At 40.8% G+C, this 12,805-nt stretch overlaps 1 protein-coding gene across 1 annotated transcript; it reads left to right on the plus strand.

Annotated features, from left to right (window-relative positions):
* The first annotated feature begins 1,319 nt into the window (after positions 1 to 1,319).
* LOC115408507 (taste receptor type 1 member 1-like) lies at positions 1,320 to 4,707 on the plus strand. The gene is made up of 6 exons (XM_030119314.1): positions 1,320 to 1,465; positions 1,683 to 1,980; positions 2,064 to 2,789; positions 2,906 to 3,112; positions 3,243 to 3,363; positions 3,779 to 4,707. The coding sequence occupies exons 1-6, from the start codon at positions 1,320 to 1,322 to the stop codon at positions 4,705 to 4,707; spliced, it is 2,427 nt and encodes an 808-aa protein (XP_029975174.1).
* Positions 4,708 to 12,805: the final 8,098 nt, after the last annotated feature.

Genomic DNA, 12,805 nt, shown 5'->3' on the forward strand with positions numbered 1-12,805 from the left:
GTCTCACTGTACAAAATATGATATTTCCTCTCTCACAGAATAAGCATATAAAGTTGCGCCCTTCCACCCAGTCGTTACTGAAGCTCAAATTGAGGTGACTGTTCCTCAATGTGCTTACCGATTGCAAAAGCTGGAATAGTGAAGGATGATTTTTGAGATGAGACTGTTTCGATAGCAGGAACTTGAGTCTTCTCTTTCTGACTGACCAGCAAAACTTATCTACTGTCTCTCTGTGGCCACATGTGATTGTAGTTGCGAGTAAAACTGTGAACTTAGCAAACAGCGAAAGCTCTATAAGTAAATATAATTGATAGTGCTGTCATGCAATCAAAAAAATGAATCTTCTTAATTACACGATTTGTAATTAATGAATCTAATTAATCGCATTTTAATCTCATATCTGCTTTAGGTCCCCAAGTGAAGAATTCGAATTCTAGGACGTTACAGAATTGTAGTGCAGGACTCATCAAATCAATACACCAAGAACAGAAGATTTGAAATGCACATTTTTACTGATGATGAATGAAAGGTAAGTCAGGACGTCTTGTCCAAAATAAATTCGAAGTTCAATCAGGCAACTCAAATAACACTTTCACTGTGTTTCATTACTGAAATTCAAAAGAAGAAAAAGTTTACGTACATCCCAGCAAACCAATTTGACCTGGTGCACTATTCAAAAATGCAGTACAAATATAGATAAAAAAAATTCTGAAATGAAATAAGGCTGAGTCTCAAATAGCCACTGAAGCAAACTAAATTCTAAATGAATACTAAAGCTAACGCAATACAGCAATTCAAAGTGAATACTACAACTATATCATGCCTCTAAATAAGACAACAATTCCGTTCACACTGAATTGCCACTCAAGTGTGCTATAAAAATCTTAGATTATTTTTTTAATGCGTTAATTTGCGGTGTAATCAATTAATCTAATTAATGCATTAAAGTGACAGCCCTAATAAGTGACAGATATTCTGACCTGTGGTTACACATTGTCTGCCCTCACTCAAACTTAGCTGGAATTGACTCCCATGCCTTGCCTCCCTGAACAGGATAAAACCGTATATGGATGGATGTTAAACATTTTACCTCAATTGAACTGACTTTGCATACTGATTTGTGAAAAACTCCTCCAACCCATGATTTATTGCACCTCATGAACTGACGTGCATGGAAATAGTGACTGAGGACTGACCATCACTACTGTGACATAGAAAAGGGAGTGAGAAATCATACATCACATTCCATCCCAGCTCATGATAAATGAAGAAGACCTGCAACAATGAGGTTATTTTTTGCTTCTTTCTGTCTCTTGGGAATGTCTCTCAAAGCATTGACTGAATATACTGATGCTGTCTCTGAGTTTCATCTGGAAGGAGATTATTTGATAGGTGGACTGTTTGATATTCATCCTGTCAGTACTCCTCTTCGTCACCTCAGACCAGAAGCCATCGACTGCTCCAGGTGAGTCCTGGGTTGTTTCTCAGTGAAGGGTTGCACCAGAATATTGAAATCTTAGCCTGGTTTTCAGTCATTGCATGATTAAATCCAATGCATGACTATTGGTATTTTAGACTTTACAAATGTAATGTGGTTGTCACTAAGGCAAAATCAGAGCTTTGCGAAGCTACATTTTGGTCTCCTAGCCCAACTCAACATTTCATGTCTTCTTCATCCTCAGCCAACCCATCAGTCTCTCAAATTATAGAAAGTTTCAGACGATGAGATTCACTGTGGAAGAAATCAACAACTCTACCACTCTGCTTCCAAATGTCTCTCTTGGTTATGAAATATTTGACCATTGTTCAGACATTTCAAATTTCCCTGGTATTTTTGACCTCATCTCTATCAATGGTTTGATTGAACCTTGGACTGAAGGACATCAGAATGTGTCATCAGTGGTAGCTGTGACAGGACCCTTCACTAGTACTCAGGCTATAAATGTAGCCCCACTGTTCATGGCAGATCTTATTCCCATGGTGAGTTTTTCACTAATCACATGATTATAAACAGTCTTGAGTGTTGCTGACAATGACCACTGTCTCTGTTGATTTTTGAACAGGTCAGTTACTCGTCTTCCTCTTCAGTTTTCTCATATAAAATAAACTATGGCTCTTTTCTACGGACAGCACATCCCAATTCAGACACCATAGAGGTGATTGTAAACATTTTACTACACTTCAACTGGCGCTGGGTGGCTTTTCTAAACAGTGATAATGACTACGGCCTGGACGGTCTGGACATTTTCAGGGAGAGGATTGAGAAAACTGAGATATGCATGGGATACTCCAAAGCACTCAATGAAAATTCTGATTATTCCAACATATTCAAACAAATAAATGCATATAGGATTTCTGTGATTATTGTTTTTTCACCTATTAGTTTTGTCGAACCTCTCCTTGACTCGGCAATACGACTAAACATCACAAACAAGGTTTGGGTGGCATCAGACTCATGGTCCTTAAACAAAGAGCTCCCCAAGAAGGAAGGACTCAAACACATTGGGACTGTAGTCGGAGTGTCTCAGCCAGTCGTGCCAATACCAGGTTTCCGTGAGTTCATTTACTCTACTGACAGACAGCATCTTTGTGGAGAAACAGGACAGCTGAGGCTTTGCAATCAGGTCTACAACTGCAGCGAACTGAGTGATGAAGATATCTACGCTGCAGACCCATCATTTTCTTTCTTTGTGTATTCCGCCATCTACGCTATTGCTCATGCCCTCCACAATACCCTACAGTGTGGAGCTGGCAGGTGTATCAACAACATGACAGTGTACCCCCACATGGTGAGTATACAATGAATTCTGATTTTCATTTATCAGATTCACATGTAGTGAAATGCTAATTTTTAATGAAATTGTTTCTTTCCATATTGTGTATAAATGTTGTGTATCCACATCAGGTGCTTGCTGAGCTGAAAAAGTCGAACTTCACTCTTTTAAACCAGAACATTCACTTTGATGAGAATGGAGACCCTGGGTTTGGATCCTACTCTGTAGTTTTCTGGAACCACCGTGGTGAAGCTCAGGAGGTCGGCTTTTATCATTTTTACCCATCAGCCAATTTCTCCATTAATGACAGTGAAATTCAGTGGCATACAAACGGGGAAGTAAGTATTGTTGAAATTGTTCTTTTTGAAAGAAAAAAAAAAATAAAGACCTTCTGGTATGTGTTATCAATAGCCAGTCATCCCAGATCTTATTTTCCTTCACTTCCATTGTTCTGATGTTCTTTCACAGATTCCAGTTTCCATGTGTTCTCAAGAATGTTCTGTAGGATTTGCAGAAAAGCCAAATGGGAATCATGAATGTTGCTTCACTTGTGAAATCTGTCCAAATGGGACTTATATCAACACCACAGGTAGATTACTACACATGGAACAAGGAGAACTGGACATAAATATAAGTTTCCAGAATTATGTCTTCAATTAAGGGTATTCATGAATATCTTTGGGATTTTACTAGCTTTATTTACTTTCTCTGTTTAGCGTAAATACGGGACAACACACACTTGACCAAATATAGATTCTATTCGAGTAACTGTGGTAGTGTGAAGGCTGAGATACATTTCTCTTTCTACATTTTCTCTACATTTTGTTGTTAGAGTGGCAGAAACTGTTCTTTTTCTTCAACTGATGAAATGGTTCTCACTGAATTTGTGGTCCCAAAAATAATTTTCACGAGTGAAAGGAGAAAATCTTACATCTCCTGTTTGATGTTCATTGAAATTCCGACCTAACTTCAATGACAGCGTGTCTCTCTGTGTTGTGAAACAGAGGATCCCTACACTTGTGTCTCCTGCCCTGATGGTGAATGGTCTGCAGAGGGAAGCACGTCATGCAGCCTGCGGGTGGTGGAGTTTGTACCTTTCACAGACGCTGGAGCTGTGGTCATCATGGTTGCTGCCTTGGTCTTGGTGGGACTGAATCTGGCTGTTTCTGTTCTCTTTGCCATCAACTTTAACACACCTGTAGTCAGATCTGCTGGAGGACCCATGTGCTTCCTCATTTTAATCTGTCTCACTCTTTCTAGTCTCAGTGTGTACTTTTATTTTGGTCAGCCAACAGCAGCTTCCTGTGTCTTCAGGTTTTTACCATTTCTGTTGTTCTACACTGTCTGTCTGGCCTGTTTTGTTGTACGCTCTTTTCAGATTGTTTGTATTTTTAAGATAGCAGCCAAGTTGCCAAAGCTTTACAGCTGGTGGATGAAATATCATGGACAGTGGCTGGTCATCACTGTGGCTTCTGCCATTCAGGCCCTTTTACTTCTTATTGGATACTCTTTTGATCCTCCCAAACCCTTCAATGAAACATTTTGGTACCAAGACAAAATAGTTCTTGATTGTGACATTAATTTCACAGCAACAATAAGTTCAGTATTTCTCCTTTTATTGTTGTGTGGTCTTTGTTTCATTTTCTCCTACATGGGAAAAGACCTTCCAAAGAACTACAATGAGGCCAAATCGATCACCTTCTGCCTGCTCCTGCTCATCTTAACGTGGATTTTCTTTGCCACTGAATACATACTTTATTATGGAAAGTACATCCTGACTCTGAATGCTCTGGCTGTCCTCTCCAGTCTCTACTCTTTCCTTCTGTGGTACTTCCTCCCAAAATGTGTAATTATTATTTTCCAACCACAAAGAAACACACAGCAGTACTTCCAAGGTCTCATTCAGAGTTACACCAAAACAATCAGCCAGTAGCTGCTTCAATGAGGTATGTCTCAAAAGACAGTCATGCATCTTAATGCTTCCTAATATCTTCAAATCTTTTTCTTGCCAGCAGTTACAGCAAAGCAATCAGCCAGTAGCTAGCAGCAGTTAAATGTTTCTTAGCAAACAGATGGGTTTTGTTTGTTTGTTTGTTTGGTTGGTTGGTTGTTTTTTTTTTTTTGGGGGGGGGGTTATGTTTTGTTTTGTTTGGGTGACTTTTAAAATATGTAGTGTTCATGGCTAAACCTTTACATTTTAATTAAAGTCTATTATTGTTTGAAAAGAAAACAAAGTTGGCAACAAATGCTTTGCAACCACTTAAAAGGAACACAACATTACTTTTAAGGCCTTGTTCAGTACTAAATCAAAACTGCTGTTGGGATCTGACAACTCCGAAGATACTGTATATTTCACATAGAATACCTGGAAACAATGTATATTGAGCTGACAGACCCAAAAAAGGAGGAGATTTTGATCTGACAACAAATTTTGTCAGATCAAAATTTGTTGCTTCAGCTGTTCTGTCCCAGTCTATTTGTAAGCAAATCGAGTTTTTGGCCTTAAATGTGGAAGTAGCAAAGTCCTTATCCATACATGTGGTTGGGTGTTTTAGACCTCCTTCTGCCTCCAAGGAGGCGTTGTCCTCCTTAAAGCACATTTTATATAAAGGAACTTTTAATGGCTGGTGATCTGAACTGGGATTGGCTCACTGCAGCGTCTGATGAATTTAAATCTTTCTATGACTCTTTTAATCTTAGCCAGTTGGTCAACCTGCCAACAAAGCCAAATCTTTAGAAACCTCATAATTCCACTTTAATTGATTTAATTCTCACTAATGTGCTTCATAAATTTTCCTCCTTGGGCATCTTCTGCAATGATGTGAGTGATCATTGTATTGTTGCTACTTGCAGGGATGTTAAAATCCCCAAATGTAAAGCACGTATTGTTTTTAAGAGAAATTTAAGTCTTTATCTACTGATAAAACTTCTCACAGTCTTCCCACATTTGTTCTTAAAGACTCAGTTCCAGTTTATGACAGACGAGACGTCTTGAACTGCTTTAATAAGCACTTTGTATCATCTGGTTGTTTGACTCCTCACGGGCTTCCCCTGTCACTTCCTGCTCTGACACTCCTGTGTTTTGTGGAGTTCCTTTTAATATCTGGAGTTCCTTTTAATACTTCCTCTGGAGTATGTGTTGCTTTTGATAAAAATCTGTACAGTGCTTCACTTTTAATTGATCTGTCAAAAGCTTTTGACACTGTGGACCATGCTGTCCTAAAGCATAGGCTTCTCTGTCTGGGTTTGTCAAAAGATGCTGTTGCCTGGTTCATAAACTATCTGGATGACCGGACTCAGTGTATTAAGTATGATGACCTTTGTTCTGACTTTGAGAATGTCCGCAAGGGGGTGCCACATTGGGACAATATTGGGACCCCTGTTGTTCATTATGTACATCAATGATCTGGGACAAAATGTGTCTTATGGCAATATTCATCTATACGCTGATGACGCTATCCTTTACTGTTGTGGTTCAACAGCTGCCAAAGCCATCGGGTCCCTACAGAAAGCTTTTGATGTGGTTCAGCACACACTTTTGTCACTAAAACTCATCTTAAATGCTGAAAAGACTCAGTTAATGTTGTATAACATTTCTTGAAGGAAATGTTATAGAGGTGGTTCACATGTACAAATATCTAATCTTAGTATCTGGCTTGATGACTCTCTCGCTTTTAAACCCCACATAGATAAGATGGCAAAGAAACTCAAGTTGAATTGGGTTTTTTCTTAAGGAATAAGTTCTGCTTTTCTTTTAACGTGAAAAAAAGGCCTGTCACTGCAACTTTTTTTTTTTTTACCAGTTTTAGATTATGGAGATTTGTTTTATATAGATGGTACTCGTCAATGTCTTTGCAAGATAGACAGTCTTTATCATGCCTCTCTTAGGTTCATAACGAACTGTAAAGCCGTGACCTATTCATTGTGACTTGTATTCTCGTGTGGGATGGCCTTCTTTGTCCACTAGGACACTTGGACATTGGTATACTGTCATTTACAAGGCCATGCTTAGTCTGTTGACGACCTCTCTCCTCCACTCAGCAGCAGCGGCAGCAGTGGGGGTGGGTGCGGAGTGAGGCCATCTTCAGCGCGTGCACGACACCGGTAAACAGACCAGCATGGAAGCCAAAGGAGCAACAGGGAAAGTGGCTGTACTGTTACAAATTCATTTTGGCAAGCTACTTTCTGCTTTGAACATGGTAAAATATGGTTTACCTGACATGAAGTGGCCATTTATTTTGAACAAAAAAGAGTCGAAGTGGCTTCTGCTGTGTTTCCTCCGAAGGATTGTGTACACATGGGATGTGCATGTAGCGTCGTGCACGCTGAGTGGGAGCAGAGCGGAGGGGGGAGTGGGAGGGTTTTCTCAATGTGAGGAACCAGTCAGAGAGCTCGGGGGCGGAGCCAACACTTCAAACTGAAGGTCAGGGCTCAAAATTGTACAGAATCACGGATAGCTCCTTTAATTTCGATGGTAATTTATTATACTGTGTATTGTAATTTGTAACTCTGTAACCCCCAGGACTCCCTTGAAAAAGAGGTTTTTAATCTCAGTGGGACTTTCCTGGATAAATTAAGGTTAAATAAAAAATAAAGAAAGAAAGAATGTGTATTTTTCATTCACTCATTTCTCTATTAGTATAATTTAAAGTGACACTAAGGAGCTTTCAGTTTTCGTTGATTTTGGCGGCACCAGTGGACAAAAGCGGTAGTGTTTTGCCTGAACGAATACTACAGTTCCCATGAAAACTAGCGCATGGCGTCGTAAAATGCTGCTCCCCGTCGCATGCTGAACTCACCTACATTTGTTTCCAGTGGCTGTGTGAAGGATGGATAACGACGAGGTAATGAATCTAATGGTGGCTAAACAATGTTATATCATGATGTGACGCATGCCGTAAAGCAGTCCCCACATCTGGAGTTCTTTAGTGTGCAGGGTTCCTACCACCCTCCTCACAGTTGCTTAGTCCAAGTGAAAGCAATACTGACGCCCTCAGGCAGTGACAGAGGGGTCATTCAACTAGTTGTAAGTCGATGTATCATCACAAAAGATATTAAAATGTTTTATTAAGGTTGAAAAGTTCCTTAGTGTTGCTTTAATCAATACTTACTCAGAAAGTTTACAGTAGGATTCAAAACTCCATTTGCATGTATGTTTAGCCTTTGCAATAACATTGTAAAAATCAGTCTGCTGAAACACGTGATATCATTTCATCAGCACACTTTGAGAAACTCCTGAACCTGAGCGATACGCCTTACATAGAGCAGAGTTTGGGGTCTCTGGAGTGTTATCTCCCATTTCTGTAGTTCAGGGATGGGCACCTTAAATGATGTGAAGGGCCACATTTGTCTTGAAGCCCCTGGTGGTGGGCCATGCTCCCGTGAAATTGTGTGTGTGTGTGTGTGTGTGTGTGTGTGTGGGGGGGGGGGGGGGGGGGGGGGGGGGGGGGAAATGGGGTTGTGTTGGCATCATGTCGAGTGAAAACAACCAGTATTACGCAGTTTCGATCATAGAGAGTAGTGCACGTTCGGAGTTCTTTAACGTTGAAAATGTGGACTGATAAGGAGAGTAGGGATGTTGTTGTGTTGTCAGATCAAGTGAACAATTTTGACGTAACACACAAAGACCAATACCGGGAGAAACTACGGATTTCAGGCTGCAGCAGGACCTGCACTTAATGCCAGCCACCTGTTCCAGCAATGCACAGCTGAGACTCAAGAACCCCGCGACCTGGAGGATGCAGACATTTAGTGCGTAGATCTGCAAACTCCAGGCCAAAATGGACTTGCTCATCATGGAAGTCATTTAACCTGTTTGGCCCGATGGACCCTGTACCGGATCCAACAGCTGTTTGCTCCATTTCAACGAGTGTATAAAGTGACTAAAATGTTGTGAGGACGATTTCTTTCAATTGTGTCTTAAACAAAAAGCCTTAATCTCACTAACTGAATGCTACAGCTGCACTTTGAAGACCGAGTGTTTGTTTTATAGCAACTTTAAAATCCAGATGCAACAATTCGACACGCCCCCTCACCCACACCTCCAGACACAAAACGCTACACAACGTAAGATTCGTTTGCTCCACCGCAACGTGTTGGATATCATATGAAACTACAAAATCTACACTTTAACATGACACCAGGCAGAATATTCTCTGAGCCAATCAGCTCCCGTCAGCGGCAAAACAAACCGAAAACCGATCATCCCATTTCACAGCCAGTGCCTCAGATCTCATGTTTCTCACACATTCTGCGCCAAATCTCAAAGCTATTCACACCAAACTCAACAGATTTTATGACCTTACCGTTTTGTGGTCATTTTCCATCTATTCACGCTCTCCTCTGGCCAAAATTAGCCACATAATCCTCTACAATAGTGAAACAGCGTCATACGCCTGAATGTTTGTTTTCACTCCAACATGGTGGTGACTATCCCGACATGCATTGCAGGTTGGGTGTGTGACGTCAGCTGGTAGAGGCTGGAGGCGCGGAGGGCATGCCATCTGGTGGCCAAACTATGTCATTGCAACTCAATGTGTGCAGCAAAACATATTTTTTTTCTTTTTCAAAAATTAATTGGGGGGCTGTACGGAGGGAGGGTGCGGGCCGTATGCAGCCCGTGGGCTGCCAGTTGCCCATCCCTGATCTACAAGAACAAGTTATTTTTTATAATGCAAAATACAGCTTTTATTGGTATTACCTTCAATTTTGATCTTCATTAGTATTTTGCCTTGAAGACTGGATAGAGACATCTTCTCCATTACAAGCAACATTTTTAATGTTTTGGCCTCTATCAGTCTGTAACATTCTCTGTGCAAATGGATATCATAGCCAATAAAGTCAGCAACTTGCTCCAGTTCATGGTTCTTTAAATCAAGGAACTGTGACAGAGTTGCCAGGAATTTGACATCCTTAGCCCAGCATTTACTTGCATAAATTCTGACTCAGGCTTGTCCTTTGTCAGGTGCCACACAATATTTCCTACAAAGAGAAATTGGCTTTATTATTGAACACCACAGTCATTCCTTTTGCGTATTATGTGTGTTGAGGAATTAACCATCTCCAGACCAGTTATACGTCAATCTTTTCAACCACTTTTACCCCGGATTTTCACGTGACTGAAGAAACTATAGACATGAAGTTCAAGTTTTTGTACAGTTAAATGACTTTATGAAAATTTGAAATTTTGACAATACCCAATCATGCTTGGTGGCATCATGTCCATGTTTTTTGAGCACCAAATGTAATTCTTATGTATATGCATCAACACGCACGCACGCACACACACACACACACACACACACACACACACACACACACACACACACACACACACACACACACACACACACACACACACTAGCATGTACACCAGCAAATACAAAACGTCTCAGTTTGGCATTTATCTTGACCAAATGTCCTTCCTACACATATGTACCAAAACATACACCAGGGATGGGCAACTGGCTTGCTTTTGGCAAGGCAAAATACTAATGAAGATCAAAATTGAAGGTAATACCAATAAAAGCTGTATTTTGTATTAGAAAAAATAACTTGTTCTTGTAGATCAGGGATGGGCAACTGGCAGCCCGCGGGCCGCCCTCCCTCCGTACGGCCCCCCAATTAATTTTTGAAAAAGAAAAACATATGTGTTTTGCTGCACACATTGAGTTGCAATGACATAGTTTGGCCACCAGATGGCATGCCCTCCGCGCCTCCAGCCTCCACCAGCTGACGTCACACACCCGGCCTCAATGCACGTCGGGATAATCACCGCCATGTTGGAGTGAAAACAAACATTCAGGCGTATGACGCTGTTTCACTATTGTAGAGGATTATGTGGCTAATTTTGGCCAGAGGAGAGTGTGAATAGATGGAAAATGACCACAAAACGGTAAGGTCATAAAATCTGTTGAGTTTGGTGTGAATAGCTTTGAGATTTGGCGCAGAATGTGTGAGAAACATGCGATCTGAGGCACTGGCTGTGAAATGTGATGATCAGTTTTGGTTTGTTTTGCTGCTGACGGGAGCTGATTGGCTCAGAGAATATTCTGCCTGGTGTCATGTTAAAGTGTAGATTTTGTAGTTTCATATGATATCCAACACGTTGCGGTGGAGCAAACGAATCTTACGTTGTGTAGCGTTTTGTGTCTGGAGGTGTGGGTGACGGTGTGTGTCGAATTGTTGCATCTGGATTTTAAAGTTGCTATAAAACAAACACTCGGTCTTCAAAGTGCAGCTGTAGCATTCAGTTAGTGAGATTAAGGCTTTGTTTTTAAAATAAAAACAAATAAATGAAAATTGGTTTGTTTTTCAATATCCCGTTTGTTAAGACAGATCAAATAAAGGAAAGTTGAACTACTGGCCACAGAGCAGATTTCAATGTGATTTTTCAGTTTCTTCGATCTCCATGACCCGGAAGTTCTATCGTCTGTGTTTTGGTTTTTGCCCGGCGGGAAAGTGGGCGGGTCACGTCAACCTGTGGTTCAGTTTAAGGCCACCACACACTACAGGATGATCAGGCTGAATTTTGCCCCGATCTTCTACTGCCAACCAAAGCCGTCAAGGTGAGACTGTCGGGAGTATGCAAATGAGTTCGGGCCCGATCCTCCTCTGGTGTGTGGTTGTTCAGAGAGATTTTTTCCGGTCGGAGCCTCTCGGGAGCCATTGGAAGGGAAGCTCTGTGGCCATATTTCAACTTTCCTTTATTTGATCTGTCTTAACAAATGGGATTTGAAAAACAAACCAATTTTCATTTATTTGTTTTTATTTTAAAAATAAAAAAGGAAAAACGATTCATTTTTCAATATATTGGTTTTTGATTCTAAATTGAATATCAATGCAACGAGTGATACACGGATTCTAAAATATTAAACGTAACGCACCTCCATATCAAAACAGTAAAACAAGCCATTCAGCTTCGAGCACACTCTGCTCACTGTGGCATCTCACTGTCACCCACAGGCGGAATCTACATCATCCTCTTTCAAATGATCCTTGACGGCCAAAGTCAGCTCATGCAGAGCTCATTTGAATGATGGAGCATTTAAGCATAACCCCAGATATAGAATGAAGTCATGCGTGTGTTTGGTTGTGACCAGGTGTGATCCTGACACTTCATTGTGCATCCTCAGAGCTTGATAACTTCGAGATGTTTATTGCACACAAACCAAAAGATCTATCTATTATTTTAAATAGTTGTATTCCAGATAAAGTTTGTTTTTGTTTTTTTTTGTTTGTTTGTTTGTTTTTTGCTTTTTGTTTTTTTTAAGTCACTGCTGCCAGGCTTGGTGCCAGGAATAAATGTCAAGGAGCTTGGGAACCTTTCTGTTTGGAATTTGCATGTTTTCCTTTTGCATAGATGTGTTTTCTCTTTGGCTTCCTCCCACTGCCCAGTGATGTGTTTGAGGTTAGTTGGGGTAGCGACTGGTGCAGCTGAATGCTGCAGTCAGTAGCACATGGCAGGAGTATGTCCATGTTGCTCACGTGTTTATCTTTATAAAAGTCTGATGCTCAAGCACAGGGGGCAAAAATAGACATGCCCTGTTTTGCCCCCTCGTTGTCTGGGTTTGTTGCAGGCAAGAATGAATATATCAGTCCACAAACCATAAGTCATGGGGGAAAAAAAAACGTACTCAACAGTTTTCCAAACACCAGAGTTGGATGGTACAATGTTAACTTCAACTAAATTTTCCATTCAGATGGGATGGTTTGTGGTGAAGTTGGCCCTAAAGTGACCTTGTGGTCGTCAGGGAAAGCATCTCCTTGGATGGTTTAGTACACTTATTTGTGAATTCTCCACCGACTATTTCTCAGCATCAATCATGCCCACGTGCATGGAAATTCTGAGGCTTTCCTGTCAGCAACATCGTCTGTCATCAGAGGCAAACATCTTCCATGCTGACATGAGATCTGTTAACCCTAAGTACAAAATGGATCATTTTCTCATCAGCATTTCTTTATCTACTATCTTCATTTCTTTATCTTTCAAACCACAGCTCAGTGGAGTGTTGCAGGCTGAGAGTTCCAGC

This window comes from Salarias fasciatus, chromosome 20, assembly GCF_902148845.1.
Source record: "Salarias fasciatus chromosome 20, fSalaFa1.1, whole genome shotgun sequence".
In the NCBI taxonomy this organism is placed as follows: Eukaryota; Metazoa; Chordata; class Actinopteri; order Blenniiformes; family Blenniidae; genus Salarias; species Salarias fasciatus.